Source organism: Poecile atricapillus, chromosome Z (assembly GCF_030490865.1).
Source record: "Poecile atricapillus isolate bPoeAtr1 chromosome Z, bPoeAtr1.hap1, whole genome shotgun sequence".
Classification (NCBI taxonomy): domain Eukaryota; kingdom Metazoa; phylum Chordata; class Aves; order Passeriformes; family Paridae; genus Poecile; species Poecile atricapillus.
In genome coordinates this window covers 25693011-25711237 of record NC_081289.1, presented here as the reverse complement: position 1 = coordinate 25711237, position 18227 = coordinate 25693011, and the positions used below count along the sequence as shown (strand labels likewise).

Below are 18227 nucleotides of genomic sequence, written 5' to 3'. Positions count from 1 at the left end.
TTACAGGGGCTGCTGGACTAAAAGAGACTGTTCCTTTACAAGAAAATCATACCTGCTGGTGACAGAGATGTGAAATATCTAGATATTTGATCAGTTAGTGCAGTGGTTGAGAAAGGTCACTTAAAAGATGTAACCTAACAGCCAAATGTGAGGCCTGTTTCCTTCTGCCATGTATGGGCTTGAAAGCTTCTTCAGATGACATTTGCGTGCAGACCTTCCAACAAATGCTTCAGAGAAGATTAAGAGATCGTCTCAAAAATAATGTGAATATACATTTGGGTATGTGTATACATTATATGCACACATAACAAAAAATGATGGAGGTGAAATGCTGCCCTAGGGAAAATACTCTGAGGTGTATTCATGCCTCTGAAGATCAGCTGCCAAACTTGGCAAAATGGAGAGGGGTTGGGTCTTGCAAGGAGAAGCTGATAACATGTATAGAGTTCAGAATCTGCTGTCTCTACTACTTTAGGGTTGATGCTGAATATAGTAATACACGGATCTCTGCTCCCTCATTCTCTGTGTGTCAAAGGCCTGGCACTTTCATTCTGACCTGCACATTGCATATGTGTATCTTGTATATCATACATACACATCATTGTATGCAGTAGTATAACAGGGGAAGGCTCTATTAGTAAGAGTTAGCCTAAAACACTAAATCAACCCATGATTCATGTCTTAACACTCATCTCTTAAAGCTCTCTTGGGAGAGCTGTGTTTCACATGCTGGAAGGAGTAGCTGAGTTCTGCTGGTGACTAGTATCTGATGCATTTACAGTTTTACTCAGGCAGTGTGAGAGAAGGTGTCTCATGTGTTAAGGGGAGCTAGCTGGAAATAATGAGACAACCAGTATTTTAATTAGCTCCTAAAGAAATAAATAAAAAAATCACATTGTAATTTATTTTAATTTCCTAAACTAGCTGACCTATTAACTGCTGAAGTATGAGGCTGTTTTTTGGAAAGAAAAAGCACAGATGATGAACCAAAAAGCCATAGCAGTTCATTGTATTTCCTGGGGCATGTGGACTGTGATTATTCCCATCAGAACCAAAAAGGCAGACTCACAGTGCTGCTCTGCTTCTCTGGGGACCCCACGCTGCGCCAAGACCACCACAAGCTGTTGGGAGCATCAACTTCCTGGATGAGAAGAGCATCACTCACCCTGCTAACATGGTGCAATGGAAATATCCACCTAGAAGTATATTTTCACTGCATTTTCCTGATCTCTCCCAGTTTGGAGCACGATTTCCCTGAAAACCAAAGGTCATTGCACAGTGCGGGGAGTACTGATGGGATGCCTCCTCCTCCTGTTTGCTGCTGAATTACCACTGCTGAGGCATTTGACTCAGCCACAATGGAGCTAATACACCGATGATGCAAAAGAGTGTGGCTGGAATGGCCTGAAACCCTGAACTAACAGAGAGTACATGTTGTATGGCACGTCTGTCTCTGCTCCGCAAATTCTGTCCCACCGTGTCTAGCGAGGCTCAGATGTGAGTGAGGAAAGGGCAGTCTAGCACCGGGCATGGGTGTCATGTGCTGGTGCCTCGCTAGAAGGCGGTGGTGCCACGTAATGGGCTTCTGCTCCCTGCTCTGAGGCGAGGCAGCTTCCTGGGGCTCCGAGGGAAAGAGGGGGAAAGTTTACAGGGGGAGGATGGTTTTTGTGGAGAGGAAGGAAAGACAGAGTCTGAAATATCCAGTCCTTTGAGTCTTCAGGAGCTTGCTGCTGACTTGGAGGCCAAGGTGGAAAAGGGCCAGGAGAGAAAATGTGAGATGTCCTACAATCTGATGGGCCTGCTTGCAAACTGGGGACCACATCCACAATCCCCAAACCTCAAAGGGCCCTGACGTTCTTGGGAGAGAGCGGGGGACAGGTTCTTTCAGTCTGGCTTGGCTAGGGAGAGCTGTGTGGCTGCTCCCTGCCTATTGCACTTCCAGGGCTGGCCCTTGTTTCCCTTCTAAAGCCACAGCATGATGCTTTCCACCCTCCTTGCCATATTATGGAGTCTTTCAGTTGTCTCCTGTCGCAAATGAGGACAACCATGAAGGTGAAATGGGAAAAAGAAAAGGAAACAAGAGCAAGAAGGAAGACGGAGCAGGATAAAGGTGCAGGAAGATATGGGGAAGAAAGTATGTCTGCCAGAAAGAGGAAGGGCTCCTCAGCTAGTGGCTAAAAGCCTAGTATAAATTGTGACCTGTATTCACACCGGTGTGTGAAGCTGTGAGTCAGGCACATTCCTCCATGCAGTGGTCAAGGCAGCTCTCAGGGGGTTGGTTCAGCGGGGCTCTCCTGGGGGCTCTCCAAAGTCTGGCTGAGCTGAGCTGACACAGACTTGGGAGCAGAAATCTGCTTGTTCATCCACTGTTTCTGTGGGCCCAGCAAGCTCTGGAGAAGCAGCAAAGGATGAGCTAGTGAAGAAGAGACATTTCCTCTTGGCTGGCAGAGGTTATCTTGCACGTACTGGTCTTGGAAAAGGCACTGTCCCTTTCTTGGCTCTTTTATGGTTAAGGAGAACAACTGGACAGAGCTTGTGATGGACAACATCAGCAAAATGGACTGGGCAGCTGGAGGTGAGGAAAAGGCTTCTCTGGAGCATCCTGACTATGTCTGATGAACTCTCCCCATTCTTCTCTTGGCTGCTTTGCTGTTAAGGACAGACGTGTTGTGTACAGCAGGGCGGAAGGCAGGAGGAAGGAACAGGTCTTTGATAGCTTGATTTGCTTTTAGTCAGCTTACCCAAAGATGTCTTACAACCCTTCTCTCATCAGCCCAAGTCCTAGAGAGGATCCCAAGGGTGGCAGATTCTTGGAGGAAAGCAGTGGTGGGGATGATGACAGCAATGTCCTGGGAGGGGACAGCCTGGTCACAGGGTCTCTGGGTGCAGTGCTGCTGGCCATGTGCCTCACTGGGATGGCGGGGAACATCTACACAGTGGCAGTGGCCTCTGGCAGGGTGGCAGGTTGCTCAGCAGGTTCCTTGGGAGTCTACATGATCAACCTTGCCCTGGCTGACCTCCTGTACCTCTCCACCGTCCCCTTTGTGGTTTGCACCTACTTTGCCCACGATTGGTTCTTTGGGGATGTGGGTTGCAGGCTTTTGCTCAGCCTGGACCTCCTCACCATGCATGCCAGCATCTTCCTCCTGACCGCCATGAGCCTGGAGAGGTACTGGGTGGTGGCCAGGCCTCTGCGGGCCAGGCGGGCCAGCAACACCTACCGCAAACTGGCCAGCGCCATCCTCTGGCTCCTCTCGCTCCTGCTCACGGCCCCCATGATGGTGATGACCCAGCTGCAGGAGGGGGACGGCCCCCGCAAGCGCATCTGCGTCCCCACCTGGACGCCATCAGCTTTCCGGCTCTACCTGACCGTGCTGTTCACCACCAGCGTCCTGGCGCCTGGTGCCGTGCTGGGCATCGTCTACACCCGCCTGGCCCGGGCATACCAGTCCTCGGCCTGGCGCCTGGGGCTGCCGGTGGCCGGCCGGGCCCCTGCCCGGCAGCTCCTTTCCAGGATCTCTGCCATCGTGGTGGCCTACTGGGCCTGCTTCCTCCCCTTCTGGGCCTGGCAGCTGGCTGGGCTGTACCAAGGAGAGGGGCTGGGCATCGGCCCCACTGCCCAGGCCTACCTTAACTTGGGTGTCACCTGCCTGGCCTATGGCAACAGCTGTGTCAACCCCTTCCTCTACACCCTGCTTGCCAGCAGCTGCCGCCGGCGCTGTGGCCGCACCAGGATGGGCGCGGCACGGCCTGCAGCACCTTCTCAGCAGGCTGCGGGAAGCCACAGCATCCCCCTGGCTTTCATGGAGCTGTCGGGGTCTGTGAGGGAAAGCCAGGGGTGAGCAGGCTGGGAACATCTGACCTTTGGCTGGGGTCATGTTGAGAAATAAAAGTGTGTCACTTTCCATGCCAGCATGCAGTGTCCTCCATCAATGTTGTTGCAGTGCTTTCACCTTTGCGTGCCTGCTCATCCTGCTCAGCTGGGTGGGGAGAATGCTTGTCTCAGGGATCCTGACTCCATCCTCAGATCCTTCAGCCCTCACACATCAGCCTCCACCTTGCACAAGGTTGGGGAGTGGGTGGAAGGGAGCAGTCAGCTTCGATATGTCTAAATTATATATCTGGGGAGCCTTTGCCACCCCTCATCTCCTTGCTAGCAACGGGCCAAGCCATAACAAAGTCAGGACAACAGTGAGTCATAGATTTCACAAGAACAGTGAGTCACTTCAAGAAACAGCCACACTAGCAGGAGACCTCACTAAGGTTCATACTCCTGTAGTAAAGCTACCACTAAGCTTTCTTCCAGAAACCATCACAAAAAAGTCTTTGAAGAATCTAAAGAAAGATTGCCAAGTGCAATTAAGAGGCATTGCAAGATTCCCCTGTAGTACAGCCCAGGGAGTCCAGTACATTTGCTCAGGTTTAAAGATCAGCCCAGCAGAGGAAGCTGCAAGGAGAGAGAGCTCTCCTCTGTGTCCATCATGACAGTTCATGGTACCCTCGCCAGCACCATGGACCTGCTGTGATTGAGGGAAATACCCAATTTTCTGGGCCACCAAGTGTACCCCAGTCTGCCAGACTGTGTCAGTACCTCTGTGTAAACTGAGCCAGGTTTCTTGCCTTGAGACCATCTAGCCTAGCATGGCTCATTTCCATACTGCTGAACCTCTCTTCTCCAGAAAGGATGGCTTCATCCTTATCAGCCCATAGGAAGAGCCCCCAAGCTATGCTGTCCCCCTCTCATGCCTATGATGCTAGATGTCATGTTTACAGTTACAGATGTAGCCCTAAAAAGAGTGTGATGTGATCACCCAAAGCTGATGGGCTTTGGGCAACACAGGACTTCAAGAGAGATCCAGCTGCAGAGCCTCAAGTTGCTCATACACCCCAAGTGCTCTTACCTTTCAGCTAAACTCTCATCTTATCTCTCTTCCTCCTCAGACCCAAAATTCCTAGCAGCCCAGCCTCTCTCTGCATGAGTACCTAGGACACAGGACTTGTCAGAGCCTCATGAATTATGAAATAAGAACAGCAGGTACGGCTGCTGTAGGGGAAAGTCCCTGTTCTCCAGCTGCTCTGCAACTGCTTAATGTGAGGAATTAGCCCAGCCAGGCCTGCAGGGAATCCTGTAGTACATGAAATTGTTAGTGCTTTGTGTTGCTTGTGGCCAAGCCTTTCATCCCAGACTGACCTGGTGATTGCTGTGCACTGTGGATAGGGCAGATCTCACCTTTCCTATACCCACCAGGCACAGCATGCTCAACAGCAGTGCCAGGGCAGCATTAGAGTGAGAGAGTCCCCGAGGCAGCTATGCAGTAACATCAAACATGCCTGACTGCCTCAGACTCCTCGGAGTCTAGCCTCAGTTTAGACTGAGAAGTGCTCAGGTTCATTTGGGCCAAGGAAAATGGGAACAAAATCATAGTGCACACCTCCTTGGCCTCCCATGCTCCAGTTGGGCATCACTGCCTCCCTCAGCTCTGGATGGAACAGGCAAAGCACAAGGGGCAGAATAAAACCAGACACCTCCACATTACTGCCCTCACGTGCCACAGCACAACTCTCTGTGCTCCTGCAGGTACTGGAAGATAGGATTTGAATGAGGAACCCTCTACATGCTCTGCCACACCCAGCAAGGCAGCTTTTCTACTGTCAGCAGCAGTAAGAGGTCCCAAGCAGACACAGGAGTAGGACCAGCCTCTACAGAAGGCTTCAGTCAAAACTAGCACAGTTGAGGACTTTCCCCTCACTCCGTGCCCCACTAGGCTCACCTAGCACAGCCACTCAATGCTGTCTGATGTCAGCCAGGAGTGCTTAGTTTAGGTACACTTTATTTATTCAGGCAGTGTAAGGTGTCAGTCTAGACCTCAACAGCAGGTGACCTCACTTAAGGGATGCTTTTACTCTCCCCACAGTGACAATTAGCCCCAATACCTCCTCCTGCAACTCTCCTTGGACTTTTAACCTTCTGTCTTCCCAGGCTTTTAGCCTTAATCCTCTTCTCCATCTATGAATTTCAAGGACCAAGGCTGGGACAATTGCATCCACTTATGGTACTCAAACAAGCTGGCTACCCCTATCCACCCACCCCCAGCAATGTGCCCCAACCTATGAGGACTTGCAATATTAAAAATATTAGATTTTCAGACTTAGTACACCAAAACTCTTATTTATTGATTGTTTTTTTCTGTATCTTTGAGATGGAGGTGCCAGAGGAAGTTATTCCCAGCTGAGGGACTGGAGTGTGAAGTCCCCTTGTGTATCAAAGTAGTCAAAGACAGAGAGGTTAAGCCGGTTAGGGAACGTGAACTGGTGGCCTGGCAGGTGGACTGTCACATCATTTTGGTTGACACCAAAAGTGATCTGCAAGACAAATGGAAAAGTTAGAGAAAGTTTCCTCAAGCCTCTCCCCTCTGGAGCACTGCTGTGCCACCCTCTGCTTCACAGGGTGAACAAGCTCAGTAGAATAACCTGTTCACCAACAGCAGGGGTGTTATTCTGGTCTCCCAAGAGATGCCCATTCCCTACTCTGCTCAATAGTGATGTCTTTGAGCCAGATGGAGCTTGCACATTTGATCCCCGCCCTCCATCAGTGCTCAGAGCTCTGAGTGGTGGCACTGGCCAAGCAGGAGAAGCCAGCCACCTTCTGTACAGTCAGCCCTGAGACAGTCCTTGCAGTTGGGTGTCCTGCCCCAAACACCCTCCCTTCACCAGAGCATGTACGGAGAGTGTGTATACATATATATAAATATATATAAATATACATATGCATGCCTCACCTCTGCTATGCCCCCCTTCTGGAAAGGAAAGACAGTCTCCCTGTGCTCTGCACCCCACTCTTCCACCTTCTTTGAGTTGCACACGATGGTGTTCACATCGCCATGAGCATCAAAACGGGGATTGAAATGAAGTCCAAGGAGGGTAGCATCCTTGCCCAGATTCATCACAAAACTGCAGAGGAGAGGGAAAAAAAAAAAAAAAAAGCAGACATCAATACAGCTAAAAAAAAATAAAATCAGTACTACAGCTTTTAACAAGAGAATGGTCCCGTACACAGTGCCCTGGACAGAGTTATTATACACCCAAACCAATTCCCAAGGAGTCAGTTGCTTTCCATAGATTTCCTTTCAGTCCTGAACAGTTAGCTAATGCTGCATCCTGCCTGACAGCCACTGCCTTCTCCCCATTCTGCAGGCAGCTGCAATAATTACCATGTCATTAGCTATTAGCTATCCATTAGCAGTTGGAGGAAGTTTCCTAGTCTAGTGTCCACCTTGCCTTCAGGCCTCTTACCCAGATGAGAAGAGGCATATTGCTTGGCAAGAGAAAGCCTGGGAGGCTTCACTCAGACAGTATCAAACTTCAAAGGCACTGGGAAGCGCTGGGACATGTTTCCTGGAACACCGCTAGTTCTGCCAGTTACAGCAGCTACAGGCTCCACCTTACCTGCAAAGGGGCCCCCCAGCCACAGACCTGCTCAAGGGCTGGGGGTGCTGCAGAGGCTCCGCTGGGAAACCCAGCCACCCCAGTCCCTGCACATTTAGGGGTACATTTCCACTTAAGCCCACCTGCCTGCTCACCACCTTCCTTCCTTCTTTCCCCACCATCATGTGAGAGGCAAATCCACTGGGGCACCATAAGTGTCCCTACTCCTGGTGATCTTCATGCAGGGGAGAGGATGTGGTGGAGAAGACGATCTCAACCCAAATCTCAGTATAGCCACAGCTTCCATTTCCTTTACCCTGCACTAGAGAGGATGTGGTCACTGCCAGCGTGTGCAGCTGGAACTTCACATCTGCTTTGGCTTAGCCCAGTGGCAGTATTGTGTCTGCAATGTGCATTAGGTGATGACTCACTGGAAGCACTGCTGGCGTTAACCCCTTCTCCTCTTCTACCCGACGGACAGAGTCCTTTTGCCATCACTTTTTGCAGACCCCTCAGTATGGTACCTTGGCCATGCCTGGGCAGCACAGAACAACTCACCTCTTGGCATTTGGTGCAATTTTCCCCTTGACAGTGAGGCGCTGGCCAGGCTTGAGACCCAAGTTGGTGCACACTGGTCCCTGGGGAATGTGGAAGCAGAGACATTAGCTCAGTACCTGCTGGCTCACTTGTTCTGACTTGGCAGCTTTCCCTGCTGCCTTTCAAGACATGCTTTGCTTTGGACCCATGGAGAAACAGGGAAGCTCCCTTGCCCTAGGGCATTGCAGCAAGGACATCCCAGAGAAGTTTCCCCAGTCACATGGTACATTTGATTGGAGCTCAATTTCCTAATCTTTCTCCTGCTGCTCTCATCAACATATCTGTATTTCAGAGCGGTGAAGCGTAAGTACCTGCACCCTCCAATCACACCCACCCGTCCCAAACACACCCATGTGCCTTGCGGGTCTCGTGTCATCCCACACAAACCTGTCTGGGATGGATGGCAGGGATGGAGATTTCACTCCCTTCCCCTACCTCGTGTTTGAACTTCAAGTCTTGCCCACGTCCAAGGACTCAGACACTGTGCTTCCCATCTCCCAACAGCTTGAGGGTTTTTTTTAATGTAGGCTCAGTATTTGCAAGAATGTTTTTCTGCTCCCTAGAGACACCTGCCCCCCACCTTCTCTCTAGGAGGACCAAAATATCCTGGCAAACCCATATGTACTCATTTTTTATCACAGCAGAGCCAAGACCTCAAGAACACTGGAAATCTTTTCCTATCCCACCTTAAAAAATAAGCTTGCTCTTGGGACAACCCCTGCTTAATCACCCTCAGCCTAATGAAAGGCAAATTAATCAAAGAAGGGCAATCACTCTTCTAACACAAGCATCTCCCTAGCAGTCACAGAATAGCTCGGGCTGGAAGGGATCTTGGAGATCAAGTCCAACATCCCTGCTAAAGCAGGTTCATGTACAGCAGGTCGCAGAGTGTCATGTCCAGGTGGCTTTTGAATACCTCCTGAGCAGCAGACTCCACAACCTCTCTGGCAGCCTGTTCCAGTGCTCTGTCACCCTCACAGTGAGGAAGTTTTTCCTCATAATCAACTATAACACCCTGTGTTTCAGTTTGTGCCTCTTGCCCCTTCCCCTGTTGCTGGGCAACTCCTTGAAGAGTCTGGCCCCACACTCTTGACACCTGCTCTTAAGATAACCTCTCTCAACTCTTAAGGTACTTGAACGTAGTCCTTGGCATTCACAGAACACTTCTGTAAGGCACATTCCTTCCAAGAAAGAGAAGAATAACAATTCAATGACTCATGAAAACTTCAGCCAGAAAGCAAGCAGCAAGGCTGCCCAGAGAAGATGCTCAGACAGCAATAAATGTTACTGCAGCAGCTTCTCCAGAGTAGAGCTGCAGTAAAACAGGTTATCCCAGCTTAGGGCTCATCCCAGCGAGGATCCCCACAGGTACTGCCCCAAAGGGATCCTACAGGGAAAAAGAACCACTACTGCCAGAACATAAAATAGCAGCCAGCACTCTGTAGTGGATGCAGGGAGGATTGTCCCTCATCAGGAGCAAGCACCGAGCTCTAGCAGACCTTCCGAGGCTGGGGCTGATGTGTAAGCCAGCACAAGCACCCTCACACCCATCCTGAACAGTCAGTCCCACCTCCAGCAAAGCTGCCCCGTCCCTTTCTCTACTCACGCAAGACATGGTGCTGCTCTGCAGGGTAAAGCTCCTCTCCACTGAGGTGCAAGGGGCCCACGCAAGTAGCTCCTAGAGCCCCTCCCTTGCCTTTAAATAGATGGAGAGCTGAGTTGTCCCAGCCCTTCTCCACCCCTTGCACCAATAGGGAAGGGTGGCAGGGGCTGGTTTGGGGAGGAGGGAGGGTCTATTAGACAGAGCTGCCTCCTCCCACACTCACCCAGCCTCCTCTCTAGGATGCTGAACACAACCCTTCTGAGCAGGCTGCGGGCCACTCCAGGAGGAGATCCAGCTCTGTGTGGCCATGAATCCAATGGAAAATAGTTTTACAATGAATGTTTTATAATCCAAGGCTTTTATCCCACATGGAAAATGGTCATATGGATCGAGACTTGGCAGGAAGGGTCTCTGGTGAGCTCTTCAGCTCTAGTTAATTCAGGAGTAGAAAAAATGTTACTGAGCGCACATAGTGCCTCAGAAACTCTTTGTGGTCCAGGTGGAACCCCAGCAACAGAGGACTGAAGCTGCATCCAGGGTCACCCAACTGCACTATGAGTCCTTTCTGTCCCCAGAAACTGCCCAGCTGCTGACCCAGCCTTTACCACCCACTTTTGTAGGTATGGGAACCAAAGGAGGGAAATCAATCCTTTTTCTAGAACTCACAGGCAGCCTCAAAACTGTGCAGTTCATCTTGGCTGCAGGACAGAGTAAGCCAGGAGGAAGCTGCCTTGGAAATGGAAAGCTAGGAAGAAATTATGTGGGAAAACACCATGCCTGGCTCTTGCTTCTACCCTGAACCCAGATGGGAGCCTGAGGAAGAAGGGAATGGGGGCAAAATGCTTCTATCACAATAAGCCATAGGATCTATATGTCTTTTATTTGCCTCCATGTTCTCTTTGTGGCAAGTATGATTCACTGGGTGAAAGGATTCCTTTGGAAAAAGTTTCCCAATTACTACATGGCTCAACTGTAATTATACTGAAAGAGGAGGGAAAAATGCAGGCAGAGTGCCAAGCCTGTGGTTTAGAGCTCTCCTTGTCTTGCATATTTGTCTCTAAATCACAAGACGCTCTGTGATTTCTTTAAGAGGCCCAGAACTGAAACTCTCTGAAACAATTTTTACTTCCATGACTGTGAGGCCCATCAGTTCCCCATCTGCTGAGGACATGAGAGTCTCCAGCCCTGTTACCTCCCTCCAGTATGACCCCTGAGGATGGCACTACTGGGTATTTCCAGTTGATGCCATCAATGCCAGCAGAGGTAGCCTCTTGTCTGCCTGCTGGGGAGGGCAGAAACAGGCTTCAGACTTCGGCCAGGTTGCTGATGATTCCATGACAAAAGAGGGCTAGAGTAAAAGCCAAAGTGGTCTTCTCTGCTTTGACATGCCTACTCCCCCTTTCCCCTTCTGGTCACTTGCCCCAGGGTTCAGCTCTTGAGCCTGATCAAGGAATCATATGATGCAGGACGAGAAGTGCTCCATACGAGGAGAAAAAGTAAATAGAGAGTCAGCTTCCCTCTGTTTGGGATATGTATGTTATTAAATCAATTCCTTTCAAATCCAAGGTTTTGTGAGACTAAACCCCAGGCATCTCTCCAAGTACTTGAGCTGCTGCTGGAGCAATGGTCTAGGGGGCTGGACTGATAAGGACTTTGGGATGGGGAAGGGAAAGGTGTAAATATTTTCTCTCTTGGAGATGGCTATGGAGGGGGCTGTTTAAAAGCTATGTGATAGGTTCTGTGTTTTCTGCAGCATTTCTGGCAGCTGGGCACCATGCCCAAGCCTTAGCAGCCACCAGATCCTTGAGTTATGTCTGTCCAGGGACCTTCCTCCATATGCTGCTGGGGAGATTAGAGACCACCTAATGGCTGAGATGATAATGAAGGAGGGGCTATCTTTCCAGAGAAGGTGCTGAAAGTGCTATTCACATCAAGGAAATTCAGATTTCAGGCTTGAGTCTACCTGAGGCAGCCTGTATTTGTCTGATAGAAGTCCAGGCATCTCCACTGGCTTTCATGAAACCTTGAATTAAATGGCGTTAGCACAACAGGCTGATAACACAGGCAAGGGGGCCATGGGGCATCCCATTGCCTGCAGGCCATGGGCCACCTCCATCAGGACAATGTCACGTCTGCCTTCCTACCTCTGGGTTGGAGACATGGTGATGAGATGACAGGCTCCAGCATCAGCATCCTCACAAGGGATGGCTGAACTGAGGGGAGGAAAGGGCCCTGCTCACCCTGGCGTCACACCAGACGGGGATGGTGTCCCCAGGTGTACTGACACCTACTCCACCACACTGGAGACGCAGAGGTGCTTGCCTGTGATTTTCAGGAGCAATGTGGTGTAGGAAGAGCCACTGTGGGTTGAAAAGGGCAGAGCCAGGCTGGCTAGAGCTGGCAATCTTCACTGCCTGTCACCTCCTTCCTTATCAGTGTGCAGTGGGCCAGCCAGGGGATGTGCCAGAAGTTTAGCAGCCCATTTGATCTGCAGAGGATGCAGATGAGGAAGATGAAGACAGATCACAACATACTTTGGGCTTGTGTGGGAACTCTATGCTGGGACAGGGTTCCTCTCCTCCACCATTCCTGCCTCTCCTCACCAGGAGAGCTCTCCTGTAAAACATTTTAAATACTAGCTTTGTATTAGAGGAAGAGTCACAGATCTGCATTGTAACCTGGGGAGCAAAGGTCTTCTTTGCTCAGTCCAAAGGGAGCGAGTGGATATGATACTATTGCTTCAAACAGTGCTCTTGTCCATGCCAAACTCTTGGCCAGAGGGAGCCATGAATGTGGAGAGAGGAGAAATGACTGTGGGATATGACTTCAGCAGTGCCTCACCTCTGGTTAAGAGGGTGAGGCAAGTGGTGTTTGCATCTGAACCTGCTTTCTGCAGACTGGGATTGTGTCCTGGACAGGATGGGGCCAGGAAAAGGGGGTGTAGAAGAGCCAGCTGACATGACAGGGACAGACCAAATGATGACAACACAGATGCTGGAGCCCAGGCATCACAGCAAAGACCCCACCAAACATGTACTACACTAGGTGTACACACCCCACTCAGGTCCTGACCATGGGCACCTCCAGTGTGGCCTGTGCTTCAGTCACTTGCCTCCTCACAACTTGCTGACCTCTCCCTAGCCTTTCCTTGCACAATCTGCTCACTTGTCCTTGGAAAGTGCAAATTGCCCTTGTGAGCAATCCCAGACAGTCCTCTAATTTTTAGTGCCTTTGGGGACTGAACCCAACCCACAGTGCTGGCTGTGACCCAGCATTCCCAAACAAGGGGCCAGACATCCCTGTCGGTCCCTAGGGCTGCTCATGGTGCCCACTGTAGCTCTTCTCAGGCCTCAGCCTTCTTCCTACACTCTTCTTGACACCCAAAGAGCCCAGGCCAATCTCTCTATGCTGAAATGTCAGGTTTTCTCGAGATCACAGCCTCCCTTATGGACATCCTCACACCTCCCAACTTCCAAGCTGTAATACACCTTAGGTTGAAGAGGGAAGCATGATTGCTAAAAGAGAGTTTCATCATTGTGAGTAGCTTTGATTTAGTGCATGCCTTCTGGTCTAGCTGATAGGCACTAGTGTGCCTCAGCATATCCAGACTAGTCCTGCAGTCTGAGGGCTGAAGTCCAGCTAGTGCAAGTTGTGGGGTTGAGTTGGAACACGGGGCTGAGCTGAGGGGTGGCTCTAAATAAGGTGGTTTGGCAGCTGCCAAAGGAGAAGCCCAGTCAGGCAAGCGTCTGAAGCAAAAGAGGGAAGATCTGCCCAATATCTTCTGAGGGATGTAGCAATAGATAGGGCATCCTGGGTGATGACCTGGGAGGAATGGGAAAGGGCCTGGCTGAAAAGCCTGTGGACTATGTGTCCAAAGCCCACTTGTACACAGCGCTCTTCAGCTGGCAAAAGCCTGTTCTGGCTGCAGTTATTCTTGCAGTGATTTGCAACATCTTTCCACTGGGAGAGAGCCTTTGTACCTGTTCAGTCGCTTCGTGTTATGTGGCCTGTGGTATTTTAAACTAAGAATTAGGTGTGCTAAACTCAGATTTATTATCTTGTGGACACAGAGCTTCAGATCAGGAATGAGCCGCAGCAGGATCTTCCGAGCTTTGACTGCTGAAACACTTCCAACCACATCCAATTTCCTGGATTAAGAGCCGTCTGTGAGGCTCCAACTCCTGCTGACTCTAGAATCTCTGCTTTCATTAAATCAGTATGGAAATATGTTCCCAAGTGGTGAAGATAATCCTGCAAATGTTATCAAAGGGTACCTGGACAAGTGATTTATCCGGGCGAGCCTGATGTTACAGCTTGGGGAAGCAGGAATGACTCCTTGCACTAATGATGCTGGGATGTGTTAGACACACCTCTAAGTGCATCCTGAGAGGTTCCCAAATCCATGCTCCCCACCTCCTACTCTGCACCTCTTGCTGCTCACACTGGGCTCCATCTTGCCTTTGGGGTGTAAAGTCTGTGGCCTTTGCAGCGCTTGGTGGGGAAGGGAGTGCTCCTGCTCTGCCAGTGGGGTGGTGTCCCTGTGGCTGTGGGATGGACACAGCACCCTGGCCAGGAAGGCAGGGAGGAGCTCAGTGCTGGGTCACAGCCACAGGTAACATGGATCAGCCTGTGTCAGCTCACAGAGGTGGTTGGCCCAAGCTGTTTAAGTGCTCTTCAGGCATGTGAGATCAGCGAGGAGACGGACACTAATGAGGGTTAACTCCTCTGTCTGCTGGGGTGACAGGCAGCAGGACCCCTCACCTGACCATGCTGGAAATACTGACAGCACAGCAAAAAAGCCTTTGGTTACCGTGGACGTGAAGGATCCTGACTGTGAGGCTGAAGCACGGGCCTTAGCAGATCTTTAATCCCAGCCAGGCAGTGACTGAAGGCTCCAGGCCATCTGCTCTTCGGTTTAAGGGCACTTGGGCAGAGCACAGCAAAGGCAAGTCAAGGAGGAACGCTTTAGGAAAGCACATTCTTGGTTTCGACACAGAGAGGTTGCTCACAATGACATAGCCTGGACCAGGGGCTTGCTGCATGTAGAGTATTTCCAAGAGCTACAAACACAGGTTGAGCAAAGCCTGCCAATTGCTGCTGAGCCAGAGGGGAGCAGCAAACTGGGGAGAGTTGGATGGTGAATGGAGCAAGTCTTAAGTTCTGCTGTAGACAAAGTACAGTTAGGGACCTCACACAACTCTGACTTTGAAGCTGATAATATTTTTCTTATTTTAAAAAAGTGGGAAATCAACTTCGGACCGCTGGCATGAATTTCCAATTTTCTTCAAATAAATCAAGTCAAAGAAATAGAAGGAAAAGGAAAGACAGAAGTGAAAATGAGTTGGGGTGCAGCATGTGTTGTTCAGGTTGTGCAGGCACTGAAGGCAAGGCTTCAAACCTAACCTATAAGAAATGACAAATTTTGAAAGCAGAGCCGCAAGCTCAGCAAATGATGACTATAGAGGGGAAGAGGTTGCCACCGCTTGTCTGGATGTTGGCTAATGACTTCCAGAGGGCCTGCAATATAAGCCCTGCACCACCACTGCAGGATTGAAAGGTATAATTGTGCTAAAATATGACGCCAAGGATTATTCCTGTGCTGCTCATTAGTGCTGGAAGTTCAAGGGCAAGGAAATGTAGCTCCATGCATGAGGGTCAGATGTTTCGTCACAGGTGTGCCAGAGCAGGAGAGCTGCCGGCTATTGCCTGACTGTGGCCACCGGCTTTGCACTGCTGCAATACCCAAATTAGTGTCCTTGAGGTGCCTTAGAAACCTACCATTTATTGAGCCTATTTCAAGCCTAGAAAGAACCTGCTGAGGCATATTAGCTGTCTCATATTTTGTCTTTTGTTAAAGTGACTTTGGAGATGCACCGGGCAGAAGTTTGTTTGCTGTACTTAATATGCAAATTGTAAGTGGATGCTGTGTTTGAACATGTTGCAGCAACCCAGATGCTGGTTTCAGGTCTTCCAACAAACAGTGCTCAGGAGAAGCCTGTTCATGGAACACAGGCACGTCCTCCTCCAACACCCTTGAGACCGAAACTCAGCTGCATGCCATTTTTCAGCAAGCAATGTGTGTAAAAACCAGTGTGGAATGATAGTCCTGAAGAAAAGGGTTGCCATGAACAGGCTGTGCTGCCAGGAATGCCAAGAAGCCTGAAAACACCCATTTGGTATTTTTTTGTGTGTATGGGAAGTGGTACCTAGGGTGTGGGCTGTGATGTTAGTCTCCACACATGTCAGAAACAGCAGCTGACATGCTCAGGAGGTGAGACCGGCAGGGAGCCTGAGCACATCAGGTTTTACTCCCTGAGACAAACCCTGCTTGGGCCACTGCATCTACTTTGGCAAATGCATTCATCTGCAGCCAGTCCACGAGCCAGCATTAGGGGCACATCTCGTGCTTGGAGAGCCTCCAAAGCACATGTGACCACAAGGCATCAGCACAGCTGAGCAGAAGCCAAGGCAGGCAAAAGACCAACTTTGCCTTTCCAAAGGGGAATGGGGCCCCACCAGACAGCAAGGGCTGGAGAAAACAGAATTGCGTTGGGCAGACATGAAGCTGCTCTCCCTGGGGCTCCAGTGGGTGGCACAGCTCATCATTCCCAACATGGATGCATCCTTCTGGGAGGGACAGAGCTGGTGCAGCCTGGGACTGTCCTCCACGGCTTGACTGGGGACCCTGAGTCCCTCAAAACACCCTTGGGGGTTTCAGAAACATGTGCCATCTTTCACTCCGTGCCCCAAACATTTAGGTGTCAGTGAGCTCTGTTAGGCAGCTGCTGCCTGTCACCGTAGAACCAGCTAGAACAATTACCTGCTAAGCTGTCTGTTATCTGCCAGGATCAGCTGCTGAAATGGGAGGGTGTTTCAGCAGGGCTTGGCACCCTCATTTCCCTGAGGCTTACACTATCTGGGGGGAGAAAGTGCAGGGTGCTTTCTGATGCTATCACAGTTTGGAGGCTGTGAAAAGCACTGGGATGTGTCATCCCCTGCCATGCTACTGGTTCCAACTCCCTTGCAAGGGGGCCCAGACACCCTTGTGGCTGGTGCGCACACACACATCACTGCTGTGGTGAGGCTGTGTTGCTCTTTTGGGAGTTTTTATAAGTGGATCCTTCCAAAGAAGCCCTTGGCAGAGCCATCTCTACCCCTGCCCCCAAGAACATCCAGCCATCATCATGTCGCACACAAGGGCCTGCTCTCCCTCACCTCTGGCTTCTCCAGCTTTCTTTGCACCTTGGGCACAGAGCAGGTGCTGAGGCAGCCCACCAACACCCAAGCTGGGCTTTGCCAGCCTGCAGCACCTGGGAAGAGCTGACCTTTGCTGCTCAGCCCAGTACAGGTGTCAACTGTCCACACCTCATGCAAGAGATAGGATCCACACTGGGGATCTCCTTGGTTCCCTCCTACAGATCCTGAGCTGGGGCAGGTTCACGGCAGCAGCTGCTGGGGTGGTAATGCAGGCCAATTTGTCAGGAGCACGAGCTCACACACCACCAACACTGGGAGCACAGACATGCTCTCCCTCTCTTCTGCCTTGTGGTCTCAGGCAGAATCTCCTTGGGTTCCTCAGCCTTTCCCAAACAAAGATGGTGTAATTTTTCCAGGAGAAAGCCAAGGACCAGCACATGTCCCAGTAAAAATGGGTGACTTGTGAGATGGGCAGGAAGCATGTTGATGCACTTAGTGCCAAGATGAATAACATGGCTTTGTTCTACAGGATTGTAGTCTTGCTCTTGTGATGGACATGGAGGCTGAGCACTGACAAACTCCTGACTTTTGCTGGAGGCGTAAATCTTGACATGCCAACCAGCTGCCTGGCCATGTGCTTAGGTGGGGAGCTTTTCTGTGGGACAGTTTTAAGGATTTTATGAAGCATATTTAGCCCGTGGGCTGCTGGTTGACAGATGTTTTGGTAGAGAGTAGGATCACAGATTGAGCAAGGGGTTGATGAGATGTAATATCAACTTCTGATTCACCTCATCACAGCGGGAAGCTGGGAGGAGAGGGATGGACGTTCACTTGCAGCATCCATACGCCAGTGCTTTGGTGGCAAGTGCTGCTCACATGAGCACGAAGCCTGCTCTTCTCACTCAGGATAGAAGGCAAGGGAAAGTCCATCAGCCAGCCAGGTATTTTTGGATATACCCTCCCTTCCCCATAGGCACCTGGTCTATGAGGCATGTCCACGCTGTCTGTTCAGCCCGCAGCAGGTTCACCAGATACACCATGAAGCCAAGGGCCACTGCACCATCTAAAAGTTTCCTTGTACAGGGTGGATTATCTTCAAAAACCATGGACATCTGAGACGTACTGGCCTCCTGGCCCTTAGGCATTTGCTCCAGAAGCAGGCAACAGCTGGGATTCATTATTTCCATTCCCATCAAAGCAAACAGAGGAAAAACAGGGAGGCTCTCCTGGTCTCTGCACTGGCTATATTTAGTCAGGCAGGTTCAGTTTGTAGTATAATCCACCTCCTCCCATTCAAAGGGAAGATGGGAGATGAGAGTAGTCCCCAGGTCAAGCCCATGATAAGGAGGTAACCTTATAGCGAAAGCTCTGTCTCTGCAGGGTCTGCTACTGTGTGACCTTGCCC

At 50.5% G+C, this 18227-nt stretch overlaps 2 protein-coding genes across 2 annotated transcripts; one reads left to right on the top strand and one right to left on the bottom strand.

The window, feature by feature from the left end:
- Nucleotides 1-2732: 2732 nt before the first annotated feature.
- LOC131573733 (urotensin-2 receptor-like) lies at nucleotides 2733-3905 on the top strand. Its single transcript, XM_058827956.1, has one exon. The coding sequence runs from the start codon at nucleotides 2748-2750 to the stop codon at nucleotides 3840-3842; it is 1095 nt and encodes a 364-aa protein (XP_058683939.1). The 5' UTR covers nucleotides 2733-2747; the 3' UTR covers nucleotides 3843-3905.
- Nucleotides 3906-6153: 2248 nt separating this feature from the next.
- Nucleotides 6154-9760, bottom strand: LOC131573734 (beta-galactoside-binding lectin-like). The gene is made up of 4 exons (XM_058827957.1): nucleotides 9629-9760; nucleotides 7984-8063; nucleotides 6780-6951; nucleotides 6154-6363 (listed from the first exon to the last, which is right to left on the bottom strand). The coding sequence occupies exons 1-4, from the start codon at nucleotides 9635-9637 to the stop codon at nucleotides 6220-6222; spliced, it is 405 nt and encodes a 134-aa protein (XP_058683940.1). The 5' UTR covers nucleotides 9638-9760; the 3' UTR covers nucleotides 6154-6219.
- Nucleotides 9761-18227: the final 8467 nt, after the last annotated feature.